This window comes from Staurois parvus, unplaced genomic scaffold (assembly GCF_062004578.1).
Source record: "Staurois parvus isolate SC_StPar_1 unplaced genomic scaffold, SC_StPar_1.0 ptg000318l, whole genome shotgun sequence".
NCBI lineage: Eukaryota > Metazoa > Chordata > Amphibia > Anura > Ranidae > Staurois > Staurois parvus.
Window position 1 is genome coordinate 4,461,365 of NW_028318114.1, and position 22,248 is coordinate 4,483,612.

General features: G+C 42.7%; 1 protein-coding gene across 2 annotated transcripts in view; it reads right to left on the reverse strand.

The window, feature by feature from the left end:
- Nucleotides 1-22,248, reverse strand: part of LOC149457498 (potassium channel subfamily T member 2) — a 1,188,731-nt gene that overhangs the window by 548,099 nt on the left and 618,384 nt on the right. For both annotated transcript variants that reach the window (XM_089683639.1, XM_089683638.1), the window contains exon 10: nucleotides 9,160-9,324. In XM_089683639.1, coding sequence (XP_089539765.1) covers nucleotides 9,160-9,324 — 165 coding nt within the window. The remainder of the gene's footprint in view (nucleotides 1-9,159; nucleotides 9,325-22,248) is intronic.

Genomic DNA, 22,248 nt, shown 5'->3' on the forward strand with positions numbered 1-22,248 from the left:
GCATTCACATGTAGAAGAGATGGTGGGCCAGTCTTTGAGCATGTCGGTCTCTGCCAAAGTGCACGGCAGCGCCGACGTGTGGAGCTGTAACTACGGTCAGGGACAGTACATGTCATTTACGGCCCACTGGGTGAACGTGGTGCGTCCTTGGTCCTTGGTCCTTGGTCCAGCAAAGATGTCCGCCTCTACCACCTCTTCTTCCGCCGTGTCCTCAGCCGCCACCCCCGTGCCAAGTCCCATTACCCGACCGGCATATCACATGTGCAGGGCGCAACGGTGTCACGCTGTGCTGCACCTGGTATGCCTTGGCGAACGTAGTCACACAGGGGAGGAACTTCTGAGTGTAATGAACAGAGAAATCGACAGATGGCTGTCTCCGCGCAAACTCAAAATCGGAACCATGTTGACCGACAACGGAAAGAACATGGTGTCTGCTCTGCGTCAAGGAAGGTTGTGCCATGCGCCATGCATGGCTCACGTGTTCAATCTGGTTGTCAAGCGGTTCCTAAAATCCACCATCCCACTGCAAGACATCCTTAAAATGTCACGTAAACTTTGCATGCATTTCAGCCATTCCTACACCGCAAAGCACACCATCCTTGAGCTGCAGCGGCAGAACGGAATTCCACAGCATCGCCTGATCTGCGACGTTGCAACAAGGTGGAATTCAACCCTACATATGTTAGACCACCTTTACGAACAGCAAAAGGCCATCACCGATTTCCTGATGTTACAAGCGGATAAAGGTACTCCCCTGTGTAACTTAGATGTCAGCCATTGGCAGCTCATGCGTGACACCTGCCGCTTGCTCAGGCCCTTTGAGGAGGCCACGCTATTCATGAGTCGGCAGGACTATGGGATGAACGACGTCATTCCTCTGTTGCACGTCCTGGAACAAATGCTGTTAACAATGGCTGGTCAGGGTGCGGTAGACATGGCGCACAGATCTCAACGCCACATGACCCCTGTGGGGGCAGGACAGGAAGAAGAGGAGGAGGTAGAGGAGGACATTGGTGCTCAGGAATTATTGAGTGAAATGGGTGGTTTTTCCACTCAGCGGACAGGAGTGGAGGAGCAGGAGCATCTGGTAGAGGAGGAGGAGGAGACAGAGGACCCAGACGCACTGTGGCAGTATGCTGTGGAGATGGAGGCAGGGAGTCCCTCGCATTCCTTGGCACAAATGACCCATAGCATGCTCGGTTGCTTGCGTAGCGACAGCCGAATAATAACCATCAGACAGAGGGATGACTTTTGGCTGTCCACCTTGTTGGACCCTCGCTACCGTTCAAAAATGGTGGCCTTTTTCACACCTGCTGAGAGGGAGGCCAAAATAAAGTACTATAAAAACCACCTATGTAGTCAGTTGGTCTCTGCCTTTCTGCGCCAACGTCCATCCTCAGACACTGTGGGCCCTGTGCGCTCGCGTTCCGCTGCCATGGCAGCAGGGGAGGGGTGGGGTGGTAGGAGCAGTGGCAGCTCCACCAGCAACGGCTGCCTCAGTCTGCAGTCGATGATGAGTAGCTTTCTTCACCAGCGCAGTGAGGAAACTACTAACCAGCCGCAGCAGCAGCAGCATCAGGTGGACCTGGAGCAGGACCTCAAACAACAGGCTCGGGCCTACTTGGACAGCACCCTGCCAACCGAGGTAGACAATACCCTTGACTACTGGGCAACGAAACTTGACCTTTGGCCCCAACTAGCTGAATTTGCCCTTGAAAGGCTGTCATGCCCGGCCAGTAGCGTGGCATCGGAGCGCGTGTTTAGTGCGGCAGGAGGTATTGTAACTCCGCGGAGGACATGACTGTCCACCCAAAGTGTGGAGAGACTCACGTTTGTGAAAATGAATCAGGCGTGGATTAGTCTGGATTTCAAACCACCAGTTCCTGACACAACTGACTAAATCCGCCATGAATCATGCCCCAAACATGTTATTATTTTTAACATAGGCCTCTGTATGGCCTTCAATTTAAGCTGCTTACGCTTCGCCACTCTGCCATGGGCCCCTGTACCGCCTCCTCTTGCTGCTGCCAGGTCCAGAGTGTGTCATGGGTCCCTGTACGGCCTCCCATTGCTGCTGACTTCATCGCCAGACTCTGCCATGTGCCAATTTCAGGTCTCCTTACACTGTTGGTGGGTTCCATTTTGTGATAGGGTGCTGTATGGCCTTCCATTGCTGCTGCCTCCACCGCCACCCTGCGCCATGTGCCTCTGTCGTCTGCTCACGCTGCTGACGGCTTCCGCTTTTTAACCGAGGCCTGTGTTTGGCTTCCGAATACTGCTGCATCCACCGCCACCCTGCGCCATGTGTCTCTGTCGTCTGCTCACGCTGCTGACGGCTTCCGCTTTTTAACCTAGGCCTGTGTATGGCTTCAGAATAATGCTGCCTACACCGCCACCCTGCGCCATGTGCCACTTTCAGGTCTCCTTACACTGTTGGTGGGTTCCATTTTGTGATAGGGTGCTGTATGGCCTTCCATTGCTGCTGCCTCCACCGCCACCCTGCGCCATGTGCCTCTGTCGTCTGCTCACGCTGCTGACGGCTTCCGCTTTTTAACCGAGGCCTGTGTATGGCTTCCGAATACTGCTGCATCCACCGCCACCCTGCGCCATGTGTCTCTGTCGTCTGCTCACGCTGCTGACGGCTTCCGCTTTTTAACCTAGGCCTGTGTATGGCTTCCGAATACTGCTGCCTCCACCGCCACCCTGCGCCATGTGCCACTTTCAGGTCTCCTTACACTGTTGGTGGGTTCCATTTTGTGATAGGGTGCTGTATGGCCTTCCATTGCTGCTGCCTCCACCGCCACCCTGCGCCATGTGCCTCTGTCGTCTGCTCACGCTGCTGACGGCTTCCGCTTTTTAACCTAGGCCTGTGTATGGCTTCCGAATACTGCTGCCTCCACCCCCACCCTGCGCCATGTGCCACTTTCAGGTCTCCTTACACTGTTGGTGGGTTCCATTTTGTAATCGGGTGCTGTATGGCCTTCCATTGCTGCTGCCTCCACCGCCACCCTGCGCCATGTGCCTCTGTCGTCTGCTCACGCTGCTGACGGCTTCCGCTTTTTAACCGAGGCCTGTGTATGGCTTCCGAATACTGCTGCCTCCACCACCACCCTGCGCCATGTGTCTCTGTCGTCTGCTCACGCTGCTGACGGCTTCCGCTTTTTAACCTAGGCCTGTGTATGGCTTCCGAATACTGCTGCCTCCACCGCCACCCTGCGCCATGTGCCTCTGTCGTCTGCTCACGCTGCTTACGGCTTCCGCTTTTTAAACTAGTCCTGTGTATGTCTTCCGAATACTGCTGCCTCCACCGCCACCCTGCGCCATGTGCCACTTTCAGGTCTCCTTACACTGTTGGTGGGTTCCATTTTGTGATAGGGTGCTGTATGGCCTTCCATTGCTGCTGCCTCCACCGCCACCCTGCGCCATGTGCCTCTGTCGTCTGCTCACGCTGCTGACGGCTTATGCTTTTTAACCGAGGCCTGTGTTTGGCTTCTGAATACTGCTGCATCTACCGCCACCCTGCGCCATGTGTCTCTGTCGTCTGCTCATGCTGCTGACGGCTTCCGCTTTTTAACCTAGGCCTGTGTATGGCTTCTGAATACTGCTGCCTCCACCGCCACCCTGCGCCATGTGCCTCTGTCATCTGCTCACGCTGCTGACGGCTTCCGCTTTTTAACCGAGGCCTGTGTTTGGCTTCCGAATACTGCTGCATCCACCGCCCGCCCACTGCTGCTGCCAGGCCCGTAATCTGTCATGGGCCCCTGTACCGCCTCCTCATGCTGCTGCCAGGTCCAGAGTGTGTCATAGGTCCCTTTACGGCCTCCCATTGCTGCTGTCTCCATCGCCACACTCTGCCATGTGCCACTTTCAGGTCTCCTCACACTGCTGGTGGGTTCCATTTTGTCATAGGGTGCTGTATGGCCTCCCATTGCTGCTGCCTCCACCACCACACTGTGGCTCCACACTCTGGTTTTGGCCCCGTGACTGCCCAAATGAGTGAAGTGTGCGGTGATTCTAAGATCGACGGCACTCATCTGCATGTCATACTGACTGACAGTATTAGTTCTCTTCCCCAGCAGACTCCAAGGGCATTTAAATTAAAGGTACAGTGTTCTGCACTAATATAAAGGCTCTCTGAAGCCTAGAAACACCCTTTTTATAAGTTAAATTCGCAGCGAATATATTCGCCTCGAATCGAATTTATTCCGCGAATTCGGCGAATCAGCCGAATCGAATTTTTGAATAATTCGCTCATCTCTAGTTTTAAACATGTTCATGCTATTTTAAAAATAATTTTCAATATAAAAAAATAAAAAATAATTTTCTATACTTTTAAATACCGCTTTTATAAAAATAATTCTATACAGCTATTGCTTAGGTGCCTATCTGTAGAAAGGAAGAGGCTGCAGGAGATCCGTCACCATTTGCTTTAGCAAATAAAAGTAATTATTTTATGGTTTACATCTATATGGGTGATAACAAAATTATTGCACGTCCCCATCCTGCATGCTTTGTTCTTTATCTTTTCAAAAATAGTCCACGTTTGTCTGCAAATGTAAAAATACAGTTTGGAGGAATGAGCGAAGTTTAGAGTTTTCTCAGCTTGCCAGAATTTCAAAGGGTTCAGGAATATTTAGGCAAAATTTTAGCATTAGGCAAAATTAATTGGTGTTATTGAGGAATTAAAAATTATAGTCAATTGAATCCTGTAATGTGCTTTAAAAGGCCATGCAAGACTTCAGTGCTGCATGAAATGTATTTTTTTATTACAGATAAAGCGATGAATCAATAATCATGTGGCTTTTATTAATGTCACATCACACAGTGATAGGGTCTGACATAGCTTTGTTTATAAATAAGGTCACACAGAGAAGTGGATTTTTTGCCTAGCAGTGTCACATGGTGAAGCTCATTTTAAAAACATGTTAGTAGTCAGAATGGCTGTTTTAGAAGTGGAATCAAGTTCAGAAAATAATCTACTTATCATATAAGGGAACTGTGTTAAAATATAGATTCTCAATGTCTATGTAGTGCTCCCCCCCCCCCAGGAGCCTCTGGTATTTTTGCCCCACTCACAGCATACACTGCCAGGCACACCACATTTTGGCATTCTTCTTCCTCTGGCTCAAAGATCAGTCTAGGGTTTTTTGATTAGAACAGTAACCTGGATAGGAATGGGGAGCATAGAATACCTTTGAAACAGTAGACCAAATTGAGGACAGCTAAGCTTCTGGCTGCTCTGTACAGAAATGCAGGATGTTTTGCACAACCTCTGGTTGCACTGTACCCTCTTCAACTGTCTTCTACAGCACTTGGCTGCCTTGCACCACTTCTCTCTGTACCCGGCAAACTTCTAAGCAGTATTGAAGAAACTTCTATGCAGTAATGAACGCTCCTGGATCTTTTGCACAACTCCTGGCTGCACTGCACTCGCTTGAGGGGGTAGGCCACCCCACAGTCAATTCTCTGTATAACGGAATCAGTTACTCACTCAGCCCCAGAATGGTTGAGCTTTCTCCTACCAACTCCCTTCTGGCTCTGCTGTCTCTGCATACAGTTGTCTTCAGTGGTCCCCCACCCCCTGCTAAGCCTAGCTGGGACCTCAGTGCCAAAAGGTCCTCTGGTTTCCTGTCCATCTCTTTCTGCCCCTGCACATTACATGTTTGAGTTGTAGGTAATGGAAGTACATATTATGTAACCCCAAAGATATTCCACCTACTTACATATTGCAATTTGGCCAGTTCTACAGATGTATTGTTTAGCCAAACAGGGCTGATCAGTAAAGCCAGTGACGTGTTGTAATTATTTAGCTTTATTACAAATTTTGTGTATTAAGATATAAGTAACAAATTGTGACAGACCCAACCGAGACCGGGGCTTTTAGACGGGACTACAGGCTAGCCTCTTGCCTACTGACTATGGGCCCTGGCGTCTGAGAGGGCTATCTTATTTGGCAGATGTCTTTGGAGTAGTTTTACTTCGGATTCAAGTCAATGTCTCCCTGAAACACACAGACTCTGAGAACTGGAGGACCCAACAGGAGGACAACAGGTTTGGGGCCTCTGTGTTTTACTGGGGTATACAATCAACAGCCCAATCTAGCATTAACTAATTCAACCCCATCCTAGACTTAGAGACTCAAAGCAAAAGATAATTGACTCAAAACAACCTGACTCTGGGGTCTCCTCCTGCTGTAATGTGTAATCTGTTTATTAAAGTGTTATGTGTTTACTGTTGTAATGTGTACCTGTGTCTGCCTATCCTGTCTAGATGTGAAGTATCTTTCTCCATTTGTTTAATTTCCCCATTGTGTGCCTCCTAGGTGTGGATTCCCATTATTAATTAAGTAACATATTGTTCCTGTCTGCCTGTTTGCTAAACCTCCTGGAGATTCATACAAGAAGTGATTAGTCTAATGTAAACTTTACCTCATTACCTAACCATTGCGGGATGTTTAGCCCAATGTGTAATATTTGTTTGTATTGTTCATGTGGTGACTGTCCCTATTTTCAAGGTGTATAAAAACCTGTATTTCTGTTCAATAAAGTTATTCCTTTGGTTTTACCTAAACATCTTGTCTGTGTATGATGATTGGGGTAAAAGGCTGATCATAGCTATCAGTCTGCTGGAAGGGTTTGGAGAGCAGGAGGCACTGTTTGGCAGAGGCACCCAGTCTGTTCTGTGAGCATATTGTACTGAACAATAGAGACAAAAAAGCTCCTTTACTAAAGAACTCTAGTGACCATCTCTCTGCAAACTCAGTGCTCTTGGGTAAGCTCACAAAATGCACATTATTCAGTTGATGTCTGTTTATAATATCCTCAGCTTTTAGATTATTATTAGACATGTACGGTTTGATTCATTTAGATTTGTTTTTCGGACAAACATTTCATTTTCAGAGATTCAGATTTATCTGAATTTCTGAATGGACATAGTAATTAACCTGAACAAATCCAAAAACGTTACAACAACATTTTTTAATTCATTTGGAATCATTCACGTCATTTGGATCATTGAGAAGATCCGGTTGTGAAGGAGCAGTCGGCCACCATGTCTTTAACAACCATGACTCATCTGCTGTCAGTGGGATTCCCGCTTTTTCAAGCAGAATGTAAACAAAAGAAGTGGCAGTTTAAAAATATTTAACCCCTTGGCACTGACTGCCTCCCGACCCTTTAAGGGTTCTAATAGCCGGGAGGCCGAGGCAGGCCTTCACATAATGCAACCGCTATGATTGGCTGTCACAGCAGTCATATAATCAGAAAGATCCTGCTCGTAATTTGGATAGGGAGCTTACCGATCACCACCAGCTACTGTGCTTGGAGTGTGCAGAGAGTGTGCTCTCAGCATGATAAGTAGTTTTAACAGGGCCACATATATGTAGTTGCTCAGCGTTAAGGCCCACAAGGCGAGTGGCCACATATATGTGCACCAGTTGTCAATAGGTAAAAAAAAAGCTTCTTTTGTTTACATACTGCTGACAGTAGGCAATCCCGCTAACAGCAGATGAGTCATGGTTGTTAAGGATGCAGCAGCCGTCTGGCCCACTCCTTAACAACCAGTGCTATTCTGAATAAAACAAAATGAATGCCAAAGATACAAAACAAATTTGAATAGGTCCATTAACAAATGCATCTGAAAAATAACTTTTCAGTTAAGGAATGGATCCGAAAATGAAACAAAATTAAATTTTCTGGCACACACGGCTAACTATTAGCTTTTTCTGCAGGTCCTGCTTCAGCAAGGAAACCTCCATCTTCAGCCCATCTAGGTGACCTCTTACAGTGTTAACTGAAGCTGTGCATTTATTAATAGCAAACAGTATTTCCCCTAGTGTAGGTTGATCATTTCATTGGTAGCAGCATCTGTGTCATCTGGTTTGAGATTGTCAGGTGTAGTAACTTAGGGCTCATGTACAATGCAGCTGATAAACTCATGTTTAGGAGCTGTTCAGCATTTTTTTTCAGCAGCCCCTGAACTCCCCCTAATGTTTTCCTATGTGTCCATGTACACATCTTCGTTTACAGGCATTTGAGTTTACAGTAGTTTTTTTCAATGCAGAAAACTTGTGTTCAGCAGTCGATTTTATCAGCGTTTCAAACGCAAAATGCTTGTAAAAGCGGCAAACCGCATTTATAATCGCTTGCGTTTGAAATTGTTTTTTAACTCTTCCAGTTCTCAATGCTGTCCAGAGCCTTTTTTCATCATGAAAAATGCATGCAAAGCATTTTCAAGGTACTCAGATGGACAAAACACTGAACACATGATGTTCCTACCAAGCTTGTCACACATTGTAATGACTAATTCACACCTCAGACCTCTCCCACCCTTGAAAACAAAAGATATGTTAATGACCATTCACTCCTCAAATTCCTCATGGAGACCCCTGCAAGGTGACCTTAATGACTCACTCCACCAGACACCTTTCCCACCCTTGGAAGCCATAGAAATGTTAATGAGCAACTCACACCTAATTATCTCAACACATACTGCTGTCTCTGCTTCTACTCTCTGTATTTCTCTGAAACAGTCTGAAATAGTTAACAATTTACCAATTTTCAGTGCATTCTGGGCATTTGGGAGGTTCTCCTGTGCTTATCTTTAAAAACACTTCTAAACGCAAACGCACATAAATGCATTATGCAAACTTGGCTAAGCAGACGTTTTTAACCTACATTTTCCAGCAGTCAGTTTCCATCATACAGAAGTGTCCCGTGTACATGGGGCCTTAGTCTGCTCTTGGCAGGGGGCAAAACCCCATATGCTTGTCCTGTAGTGTGTCCTGTGAGACCAGAGATAGAGACATGCCATTTGTTGCTAAGCCCTATTTGTTTATTTTTTATCTGACTAGAAATTCCTTCATGTGAGTCCTTCATGTGTCCTCTGCACACTTCCTGTTTAACTCTCTCAGTTGTTATTTTGTGACTACAGGTTAATTAGTGAATATGCTTTGGAGTTAAAGACAAAACAAACGAAAACTGGACAGGAGTGACACCACTCAGTATACAAAGTCTGTATGTTGCCAGTTCACAACAGAGATTAGAAGCTGGGGGGAAATCAAAGGGTATTTTTCTGTACTTCCAGGAAAGGCCTTTACATACTGCACACTTTAAGGTAATAAAAATTCAATTTAGAATAAAGCTCTAAGAATTTGTTTACCTGTAGTCTTGGGTGTGCATAGAATTCATTCAAGAAATCCATTAACAGATCAATCTTCAAGGAGCTAACACATAAGACCACATGTTTTTCTGTTTGTGCTCGGTAACGGCTGTAATTCCCACCTGATTTTTGCCTTTCCATCCACAGATATGCCAGCTGTTCAAACTAAAAGATTACAAGAGTGAAGAAAATATACTGTACACTTACAGGCACAAAAATTTAGGGTCAATAATGAATATTTTGTGGTATGATGGAAAAACAGTATTCGTGAATGACGAAAATGTGCTGTACATCTATATAAGCAAGTAAAATCTACACATGTATTACCATGCTCAGAATGGTAGACTGAAATTTTACTGCAATGATAGTTGGATGGAAAAAGCAAAAACATCATATACCAAACTTTGTATTTATATTATCACATTTTTATTATTTCCATTAAATTAAATTACCCACCAGTTAAAGCAAACCAAAGCCTGGAAGTGATGCAAATTTTCCTATATTAAAGTGGACATAAACCTGGAAAGTTAAATACAATCAGAGCACTAAATCTAATAAAAAAAACAAGGGCACAAATCATTTGTGCATAGTATGGCAGGTAGAGGAACAGCCTGTTATCAGTAATCCTTCCTGCTATCTTGATTAAAAAAAACCCAACACCATGAAAATAATGGTGGTGTCATATGTGACGGGCGCGGCGTCAGACCCCAGCCCTTCTCACCAACTTGTGACCAAAGGACCAGCCAATCTAAAACCGAGCTGCCACTTGCGTAACAATGCCACTCTCAGCTGCACCCTGCACAAGGATTTTCCAGCTCACTGGACCACAATCTATGTGCCAGCAGCCTGAGAGTGATTGTTACTGGGTCAGGTTAATTACGCAATTAACCCTTCACACTGCCACCACCACCTTTTTACAGAGAAGGAGGAAACTCACAAATCTTAGCAGTAACACTATGATGTTTGAATAAGCATCTGTATACACACTGTCAACGCAGACAGATGTATGCAGAGGTTTTAAAACACACAGTAGCACTCTTCAGAGACAGGGATTCTTAGTTTGCATTAAAGAGCTTTAGAAACAGTTCAATACTTTTCAGAAAATAGGATTTATTACTAAAAAGGTCAGAATGGTGCAATAACAATATTTACAGAAAAGATGTAGCCAATATATATATAAATAGAGAGAGCAATAACACAAGAGAGAGATGAAAGAAAGAATTTTAACCAGATAGCCAAATGACTACTACACTGCGGCCGGCCAGTTCTGGTAGGGCGTCATATGACGTCCTCCCAGATCGCGCTCTTCTGCACGCCCCCTGGGGTGTGCACCCGGCGGACACAGCTGATCACGTGATGTGGTAAAAGGCCAATCACAGCGGCTTTTTACCACGTGATCAGCCATGTCCAATGACATGCTGATCACAGGGAAATGCAGCTGCCGGTTCTCAGCTGCACTTTCCTCACGCTGTCAGAACGTGGGGAATGTACTGCCAAGGCAGTTGTCAGAGCGGGGATTCGCACCAATCATCAGGGCACTGATGATCAGTGCCCTGATGATTGGTGCCCAGCAGTGCCACCCACCAGTTCCACCCACCTGTGGCCAGCAGTGCTGCCCAGCAGTGCCCAGCGGTGCCACCCACCAGTGCCCAGCAGTGCCACCCACCTGTGCCCATCAGTGCCACCCACCTGTGCCCATCAGTGCCACCCACCTGTGCCCATCAGTGCCACCTACCTGTGTCACCCAACTCTACCCATCAGTGCCACCCACCTGTGCCCATCAGTGCCACCCACCAGTCCCCATCAGTGCAGCCCAGCAGTGCTGCCAGTCAGTGCCCAGCAGCTGTGCCAGTCAGTGCCCAGCAGTGCCGCCTATCAGTGCTGACTATCATTACCCATCATCAGTGCCGCCTATCCATGCCACCTCATTAGTGGTGCATATCAGTGCCGCCTATCAGTGCCCATCAGTGCAGCCTCATCAACGCACATCAGTAAAGGAGAAAAATTACCTGTTTGCTAAATTTTATAATAGAAACAAAGAAACCTTTTTTTAATTTTTGCTCTTTTTTTGTTTATAGCGCAAAAAATAAAACCCCCAGCTGCAAGTAAATACCACCAAAAGAAAGCTCTATTTGTAAGAAAAAAAAATGATAAAAATTTCATATGGGTACAATGTTGCATGACCATGCAATTGTCATTCAAAGTGCGACAGCGCTGAAAGCTGAAAATTGGCCTGGTAAGGAAGGGAATATAAGTGCCCGGTAGGCAAGTGGTTAAGAAGGTAGGATACTTGCAGATGTCCTTGGTTTAAGCAGATTCCAAGTGTCCGAACAAAAGGGTTGCCTTTTCTCCCAAAGATGGTTTCTGGTGTTAAAAGGGAGAATCTCTTCTTCTTTTTTTCTCCAGACATGACAGCCCTTTTCTAGTGTCCCAGCAGGGGGTGTCTACTGAAGCCAAGGGCCAATCGCCTCATTTGGGGAGGGGTGTTAGGTGGAGACCCAAGCTGTGACCAAATCCCTCCGAAGTTTATACCATGGTCAATAACATTCACTAGGTACATGTAGCATCCTAGCCACTGGCAGATTAATATGCAGAATCATATTCCGAACATCCAGACACCAAATATGGCATATCTTACCATCCCAGATTAAAACATATTGCTTCCTACTCTCCTGTAGACATTACCTCGGGATGTAAGGCGTCAGATGACTCGTATTACAATGACCTATCTGAATATATGCTTTATTTTAATGTCCCCTGTTCCTGTTGATGTTTATGAATTTGTATGAAAAAGTGATTCAAGTGGGATGCCAAGGGGCCGCCTGAGTTATAGTTTTACGACCGGGCAGATGAAAGGGTCTGTCAGACCCTCTGGCACCAGGCTTAATTGGGGTTACAACCATGAAGCTTACCAGCTGTACACTATGCACTTGTGACCCCAGCACACACACCAGGCCACATTCCATTCAATGAGAGAGTGGGGGGAGGACTGTAGTGAGAATGACATCTTCAGTCCAGGACCAAGATGAGAGCCCATAACAAAATGGTGGTCAGGTCCATGTGTTTAGGCGCACATTTGCAATAGCATACCCTTTGTCCTCTGATTGACAGCCTGTGTAATGAGACACATGCCTGTGCCTGTGTAAAGTAGGTGTGTCTGCTGCTGTTCTGTACTTCCCTGTGAGCTGTGACTGAGATCAGAGCTGAGTTTACTTTCACTTTCCTCTCTTCTCCGGAGATTATTATTATTATTATACAGTATTTATAAAGCACCAATAGTTCGCTCAGCGCTGTACATTACAAAGGGGGACAGAACACGTGACAGAACAATACCAATGCAATGCAAAACATGAGGGGATCGAGGGCCCTGCTCTTTCGAGCTTACAATCTAGAAGGGAGGGGATGGTGGCACAGGAGGAGATAGCTGTGGGGGATGGAGTGGTAGGAAGAGTGGAGGAGGTCTGCGAGTTAGCAGGGGGTGGGGTAGGCTTCCCTGAAGAGATGGGTTTTCAGGGTGCACCTAAAGGAGAGGAGATCCAGGTATAATGCTCAGAGTCAGCAGAGCATACAGATAAAGAGACATCAGAGAGAGAGAGACATCCCGAAAACAGAGAGGCATAAGAGAGAGAGGGACATTAGAGAGAGAGAGAGAGACATTAGAGAAAGAGAAACACCAGAGATAGACACCAGAGAGACAGATAGAGGCATCACAGAGAGAGAGAGAAAGATCAGAGAATACAGAAAAAAGGAATACATCATATACTGTAATACAGAGAGAGAGAGAGAGAGAGAGAGAGAGAGAGAGAGAGAGAGAGAGAGAGAGACATCGGAGAAAGAGAGAAATCAGTGAAATAGAGAGGCATAAGAGAGAGAGAAAGAGAGACATTAGACATTAGAGAAAGAGAAACATCAGAGAGAGAGATCAGAGAGAGGTATCAGAGAGACAGTGAGACATCACAGAGAGAAAGAGACCAAAGAGACAGAGAGAGACATCAGTGAATACAGAAAGAAAGAGATACATCATAGAATACAGAGAGAGAGAGAGATCAGAGAGAGAGAAATAACATTATAGAATACAGAGTGAGAAACTTTAGAGAGAGGCATCAGAGAGAGAGAAGTATCAGAGAATACACATAAAGATAAAGAGAGACATCAGAGGAAAAGAGAGAAAGACATCAGAAAACACAGAGGAAGAGATACATCAGATAATATATAGAGAGAGGGAGACATCAGAGAGAAAGAGAGAGAGAGAGACATCATCGAGAGAGAGAGACATCAGAGAGACCGAGAGAGAGAGACATCAGAGGGAGAGGCATCTGAGAATACAGAAAGAGAGACATCAGAGAATACAGAGAGAGACATAAGAGAGAGAGAGACATCGGAGAATACATGGAGGGAGAGACAGCAGAGAGAGAGTAAAGAAAAAGAGACATTAGAGGATACAGAGAGAGAGAGAGAGAGAGAGAGACTATAGAGAGAGAGAGTGATATAATTGAATTCAGAGGGAGAGTGACATCATAGAATTCAGAGTGAGAGATAGCAGGGAAAACAGAGCTAGAGACAGCAGAGAGTAATGAGAGCGACATCAGAGAATACAGAGAGAGACTTTAGAGAGAGAGACATCAAAGAATTCAGAGAGAGACAGATAGGGAGAGACATAGAGAATACATAGAGAAGCTCTGTGATTAGGTGAGTGAAGAATAGTGTGATGTTAGGTCTCTGCTCCCAAACTTTGGTGCTATGCCATGCCCACAGATTGGCAGATTTTTGAGGGCTAAAACTGAATGAGAATGCCTTTTTGAGAGTTACACACAATATGAATTAGGTTATAACAACATTATCTACTAAATTGTGCAAAAGAATAGTATTTTGTGGTTTTGTATGCACAACCACTTTAAAACTGTGTTTTACTAGTGTGGTTATTGACTTTGGGGCTTATTAGTGATGTGTAAAGTATTACACATTTTTACTTTCCTAGTACCCTCTCAAACTTCATGTGAGCACCCACCCTCTCTTTTACATCAAACTGAAAGCAATGCTTACAAATAGAGATGAGCGAATCGAACCAGGCGAAGTGGAATTCGATTCGAATTTCAGGAAAAATTCGATTCGCGTCGAATCCGAATATTAGCCTACTTCGGGTGCGCGAATAGGATTTTTCCCAATCAGCCGGCAAAAGTGTCCCTGCAGAGAGCTCCGCTATTTCTGACAGTTCTCTGACAGTTCCTTCACATGTACAGCGGTTGAAACATTGTATCTATTTGTTTCCATTTAGGATACAGATGTTTTTATTCGGAAACAGATACAATGTTTCAACCGCTGTAAATGTGAAAGTCAGAGAACTGTCAGAAATAGAGGAACTCTGCAGATTCACTTTTTGCCGGTTTGGAATTATTCTTATTTTCATCCTACTTCTTCTTCTTCTTCATCCTCATCCTCAGAAGAAGAATAAGAGGATGAGGATGAAGAAGAAGAAGAAGAAGTAGGATGAAAATAAGAATAATTCCAAGCCGGCAAAAAGTGTATCTGCAGAGCTCCTCTAAGTGTATCTGCAGAATAGAGGAGCTCTGCAGATACACTTTTTGCCGGCTTGGAATTCTTCTTATTTTCATCCTACTTCTTCTTCTTCTTCTTCTTCCTCTTCATCCTCATCCGCATCCTCTTCTTCTTCTTCTGAGGATGAGGATGAAGAAGAAGAAGAAGAAGAACTAGGATGAAAATAAGAAGAATTCCAAGCCGGCAAAAAGTGTATCTGCAGAGCTCCTCTATTCTGCAGATACACTTAGAGGAGCTCTGCAGATACACTTTTTGCCGGCTTGGAATTCTTCTTATTTTCATCCTACTTCTTCTTCTTCTTCCTCTTCATCCTCATCCTCATCCTCTTCTTCTTCTTCTGAGGATGAGGATGAAGAAGAAGAAGAAGAAGAAGAAGTAGGATGAAAATAAGCAGAATTCCAAGCCGGCAAAAAGTGTATCTGCAGAGCTCCTCTAAGTGTATCTGCAGAATAGAGGAGCTCTGCAGATACACTTTTTGCCGGCTTGGAATTCTTCTTATTTTCATCCTACTTCTTCTTCCTCTTCATCCTCATCCTCATCCTCTTCTTCTTCTTTTGAGGATGAGGATGAAGAAGAAGAAGAAGAAGAAGAAGTAGGATGAAAATAAGAAGAATTCCAAGGCGGCAAAAAGTGTATCTGCAGAGCTCCTCTATTCTGCAGATACACTTAGAGGAGCTCTGCAGATACACTTTTTGCCGGCTTGGAAATTCTTCTTATTTTCATCCTACTTCTTCTTCTTCTTCATCCTCATCCTCATCCTCAGAAGAAGGAGAAGAGGATGAGGATGAAGAAGAAGAAGAAGAAGTAGGATGAAAATAAGAAGAATTCCAAGCCGGCAAAAAGTGTATCTGCAGAGCTCCGCTAAGTGTATCTGCAGAGCTCCGCTATTTCTGACAGTTCTGTGACATTCCCTCCATACAGCGGTTGAAACATTGTATATATTTGTTTCCATTTATGGAAACAAATAGATACAATGTTTCAACCGCTGCATGGAGTGAATGTCACAGAACTGTCAGAAATAGCCTATTTCTGACAGTTCTGTGACATTCACTCCATACAGCGGTTTCAACCGCTGTATGGAGGGAATGTCACAGAACTGTCAGAAATAGCCTATTTCTGACAGTTCTGTGACATTCCCTCCATACAGCGGTTGAAACCATAAATGGAAACAAATAGATACAATGTTTCAACCGCTGTATGGAGGGAATGTCACAGAACTGTCAGAAATAGGCTATTTCTGACAGTTATGTGACATTCCCTCCATACAGCGGTTGAAACATTGTATCTATTTGTTTCCATTTATGGTTGAAACCGCTGTATGGAGTGAATGTCACAGAACTGTCAGAAATAGGCTATTTCTGACAGTTCTGTGACATTCCCTCCATACAGCGGTTGAAACATTGTATCTATTTGTTTCCATTTATGGAAACAAATAGATACAATGTTTCAACCGCTGTATGGAGTGAATGTCACAGAACTGTCAGAAATAGCCTATTTCTGACAGTTCTGTGACATTCCCTCCATACAGCGGTTGAAACATTGTATCTATTTGTTTCCTTCTCCTTCTTCTCATCCTTCTCCTTCTCCTTCTTCTCATCCTTCTCCTTCTCCTTCTTCTCATCCTTCTTCTCATCCTTCTCCTTCTTCTCATCCTTCTCCTTCTCCTTCTTCTCATCCTTCTCCTTCTTCTCATCCTTCTCCTTCTTCTCATCCTTCTCCTTCTTCTCATCCTTCTCCTTCTCCTCATCCTTCTCCTTCTCCTTCTTCTCATCCTTCTCCTTCTCCTTCTTCTCATCCTTCTCCATCTTCTCATCCTTCTCCTTCTTCTCATCCTTCTCCTTCTTCTCATCCTTCTCCTTCTCCTTCTCCTTCTTCTCATCCTTCTCCTTCTTCTCATCCTTCTTCTCATCCTTCTCCTTCTTCTCATCCTTATTCTCATCTTTCTCCTTCTTCTCATCCTTCTTCTTCTTCTCATCCTTCTTCTTCTCATCCTTCTCCTTCTTCTCATCCTTCTCCTTCTTCTCATCCTTCTCCTTCTTCTCATCCTTCTCCTTCTTCTCATCCTTCTTCTCATCCTTCTCCTTCTTCTCATCCTTCTCCTTCTCCTTCTTCTCATCCTTCTCCTTCTTCTCATCCTTCTCCTTCTTCTCATCCTTCTCCTTCTTCTCATCCTTCTCCTTCTTCTCATCCTTCTCCTTCTCCTTCTTCTCATCCTTCTCCTTCTCCTTCTTCTCATCCTTCTCCTTCTCCTTCTTCTCATCCTTCTCCTTCTCTATCTTCTCATCCTTCTCCTTCTCCATCTTCTCATCCTTCTCCTTCTCCTTCTTCTCATCCTTCTCCTTCTCCTTCTCCTTCTTCTCATCCTTCTCCTTCTCCTTCTTCTCATCCTTCTCCTTCTTCTCATCCTTCTCCTTCTCCTTCTTCTCATCCTTCTCCTTCTCCTTCTTCTCATCCTTCTCCTTCTCCTTCTTCTCATCCTTCTGCTTCTCCTTCTTCTCATCCTTCTCCTTCTCCATCTTCTCATCCTTCTCCTTCTCCATCTTCTCATCCTTCTCCTTCTCCTTCTTCTCATCCTTCTCCTTCTCCTTCTCCTTCTTCTCATCCTTCTCCTTCTCCTTCTGCTCATCCTTCTCCTTCTCCTTCTTCTCATCCTTCTCCTTCTCCTTCTTCTCATCCTTCTCCTTCTCCTTCTCCTTCCTCATCTCCAAGGGCATTTAAATTAAAGGTACAGTGTTCTGCACTAATTTATAGGCTCTCTGAAGCCTAGAAACCCTTTTAATAAGTTAAATTCGTAGCGAATTAATTTGCATCGAATCGAATTTCTTCCTCAAATTCGGCGAATCAGCCGAATCGAATTTTTGAATAATTCGCTCATCTCTACTTACAAAGACCAAAGTGAGCGTAACCAAATCCAAAAGTAAAAATGTTAAAAAAAAAATCAACTTACCAGTTCTTGGACATGATCGCTGCATTAGTTTCCTTTGTTAAGGTTTTTAAAACATTGTTATGCACTTGATCCTGCTAGTAATATACCTGCTATCTTAGGCTGACAATGCTCACTCCTAATACTGTAGCTAGGGAGAAGCAATGTTTTTTAAAATCTGTCCATTTCGGTTTTCGGCCAAGTGCATCCAGAATTTTTGGTTTAGGTTTCGACACCAGATTTTCATTTCTGTGCACCACTACTATATGACATTTTTGTTCTTGGTTTAGATATACTAAAGTGACTTTTTTACTTAAGGGTTTTTTCACGCTTCCAGTCACTCTGATTGGGAAATGTTTCAGTATTCTCTTCTAGGGATTAACCTTTCCCACCACTTTACAATCATTCCAAATAACAACGTTGGCATTCCATCATACTGGTGAGCCAATATGAATACCCAGATAGTGGGAGCTTTGTAACTTCATAACAGCTGCCTGCACTTTATTCCCGCGAACATATTTTTTAAAAAAGGGAGCTAATTTAAACAGCATTATGGAAGTGGAGTTTTTTTTTTCAATCTTAAATTCCTGTGATATGCAGAGAATATAGAGTAGTCAGAAAGGAAGAAAGATTCAAAGTTCCCTCTATGAAGACTGACAGTAATGCAATAAAACACAGAAGTATTATTAGACTGTAGCCATTTATTCAATAACCTTTTCATAATCTACAAACAATAACCATAATCCCATACATACAAAAATTAATATCCATCACAAATCCCATATAATCAATCCAAAATATGTAAAGTTAAAAAAAAAAAACATATAAAGTCCAAAAAATATATTGTGCAAACGACACTCCTCACTTCTTCAATCTTCAAAAATGTGATAGTGTCCAATTCTTCCCTTTAATCCAATAAGTACCTCAAAAAAACAAACTCAATATGGTGCATTATCTTTTAGAATCAATAACTGTGATAACATGCAACACACTGGTGACACATCATCACACATGTGAAGTGAAAAAAACACACAACGCACCACTTAGCTAGTGGTCCTGTGAAACCACCACTACAAACCGTGATAATCTTCACAACACACTATGTGATCCGTGACAAATGGTGTCAGATACGTGCCACTCCACGTGTAGGATAAATACAATTACCCCCTAAATTTAGTGCCACATATAGTTGCCTTCACTGGGGGTATAACATCCTTGACGGTAGTAGACACAGCTTCCTCACACAGTGACGGGTATCGGGATCCCCGTTCCTCACAGGACAAAATGGGAGCAGACTCAGTGGAGTAGTACAAATGGTAACAAAATTTATTAGCAACAGCTTACATGATAAAATTTCCGTCCATCCTCGCTGGTCTCCGTATTCTGCTGAGACCTTTTCCAAAATGGCCGCTCTGCACCTTCCGGCCTAGCGTCTGACGTCACGACCCTGACGCGTTTCGTCACTTCCGACTTTTTCACAAGGGATCCAGACGTCGATGCGACGGTACCTCTTAAACTGCCGGAAACCTGGCAGAATACCCCGCCGCCATTTTAAATAAGGGCACAATACGCCGGAACTTCATATTAAGCACCATAGCGGCTGACTATAACATTATTTCTCCCATACATGCACAGGGAGAAGATGGACGGTAAACATTTAAACAATATACAAATACTTATTACTCATATATTCCATCCAATAGAATACAATGAACTATAATATTTAAATGAATAAATAACACAAATACTCTGGGAATATCACCCTCTGCTGGTCTAACTAAAACATAGCCTTCCACTCTCAATAAGTATATTCCTCCCAACTTCAATCACTAGGCAAATAGCCCCCACCTATAGTAATTAATTAGATCTATAGATACCATCTCTAATTCATAAATCTTAAGCCGCAGTAAAATAAATATACATTATTGCTCAATTCCCACATTATAGATAAATACATATCCTTTCATCATAAGTACTAAAATATTACAAAATCTAAAATAAAAATTATAAGTAATTAAATTAATTAAATTAAATTATTAATAAGATAAAATTCCCTGTCTTCACCAATCTGAGTGACTAAAATACATCAGCTAAAATACAATAAAATCCCTTGTCCAAACCCTATTCTCTTCAATATTCCAATACCTATCTTAATAATCAGAAATAAAGCAATTGAGATCTAAATCAATATTTAGGCTTTTAGGTTTTAAAGTGCGCAGCTGGTAGATCCAAAATGTCTCATTCCTAGACAACATCTGGACCCTATTCCCCCCTCTCCAATGGGCTTCTACCGTGTCAATCCCACAAAATTTAAGAACACTAGGGTCCGACCGATGAAATTCTTTAAAGTGTCTAGATACACTATGGTCCTTTTTTCCTTTAACAATATTTCTCTCATGCTCTTTTATTCTATCACTGAGTGTCCTTTTTGTTCTGCCAATATACTGTAATTTGAAGGGGCACTCCAACAAATATGTTACATATTTAGTACTACAAGTGATAAATTTTTCTATTTCAAAGAGTCCTCATCAAATAGCCCATCATTGGGTCCTATATCCCATCTCAACCTTCTAGGTATGATTCCTTCCATTAAATATTTATCAAATGTCACTACATCCCACCAAAGTTGAAGTTTTTTTTCCATTTGGTGACCTACTTTTTTGACTAAAAATTCTAAGTCTTCATTAACCCCTAATTGTGTGACAGAAAAAACTTCCTCTAAATTAATCTTCCTGTTTTCCATAAAATTAAATATTTCCATTTTCTAATGTGATCAATCCACCCAAAAGTAATAAAACACCCTTAGGTGTATAACATATAAACAATCCCAAAAATTCCAAATATCAAGAGTCCAACACCCTCCCCTAGGTGTATTACAATAATAAATTAAAACTCATAAATTTCCCACTCGAAAAGTCAACCTTTCACCCTTGAAAGTGCATATGTAATAACCTTTTCATAATCTACAAACAATAACCATAATCCCATACATACAAAAATTAATATCCATCACAAATCCCATATAATCAATCCAAAATATGTAAAGTTAAAAAAAAAAAACATATAAAGTCCAAAAAATATATTGTGCAAACGACACTCCTCACTTCTTCAATCTTCAAAAATGTGATAGTGTCCAATTCTTCCCTTTAATCCAATAAGTACCTCAAAAAAAACAAACTCAATATGGTGCATTATCTTTTAGAATCAATAACTGTGATAACATGCAACACACTGGTGACACATCATCACACATGTGAAGTGAAAAAAACACACAACGCACCACTTAGCTAGTGGTCCTGTGAAACCACCACTACAAACCGTGATAATCTTCAGTGGATAGAAGGCATTCCTAGGGGACAGTTCTCTAGGATCATGAGGAACTGTTCCAGACTCGAAGATTATATTATACAGTCTGATATAATTAAGGAAAGATTTATTCAAAAGGGCTATGATTCTGAGAAATTGGAAAAAATAAGATATAAAATTAGCCGTAATTATTTAGGGGAAGGCAAAATTAAAAAGGATAATGTTAAAAGAAGGGATGGCAAGATAGGAGATTTTGCTTTTATTTCTCGTTTCAACTGTCATTATAAGGATATAGAAAATATTTTTAATAGTCATTGGCCGATTTTAACAAAAGATGCTACTTTAGGGACCCATCTTCCTAAAAAACCGTTGTTCATCTATAAGAAAAATAATAATCTAAGGAATATTCTGGTGAAAGGAGCTCTATCACCTCCTAATTGTAAAGGTATCAAGATGTTTGATTATAAGGGGTTTTATCCATGTAAAAAGTGTAAGGTGTGTAAAACCACCAGCACCAAGAAAAAAATTTCTAGCTTTGAGTCTTCGTATACAAAAGAAAAATTTGAAATAGAAAAATTTATCACTTGTAGTACTAAATATGTAACATATTTGTTGGAGTGCCCCTGCAAATTACAGTATATTGGCAGAACAAAAAGGACACTCAGTGATAGAATAAAAGAGCATGTGAGAAATATTGTTAAAGGAAAAAAGGACCATAGTGTATCTAGACACTTTAAAGAATTTCATCGGTCGGACCCTAGTGTTCTTAAATTTTGTGGGATTGACACGGTAGAAGCCCATTGGAGAGGGGGGAATAGGGTCCAGATGTTGTCTAAGAATGAGACATTTTGGATCTACCAGCTGCGCACTTTAAAACCTAAAGGCCTAAATATTGATTTAGATCTCAATTGCTTTATTTCTGATTATTAAGATAGGTATTGGAATATTGAAGAGAATAGGGTTTGGACAAGGGATTTTATTGTATTTTAGCTGATGTATTTTAGTCACTCAGATTGGTGAAGACAGGGAATTTTATCTTATTAATAATTTAATTTAATTAATTTAATTACTTATAATTTTTATTTTAGATTTTGTAATATTTTAGTACTTATGATGAAAGGATATGTATTTATCTATAATGTGGGAATTGAGCAATAATGTATATTTATTTTACTGCGGCTTAAGATTTATGAATTAGAGATGGTATCTATAGATCTAATTAATTACTATAGGTGGGGGCTATTTGCCTAGTGATTGAAGTTGGGAGGAATATACTTATTGAGAGTGGAAGGCTATGTTTTAGT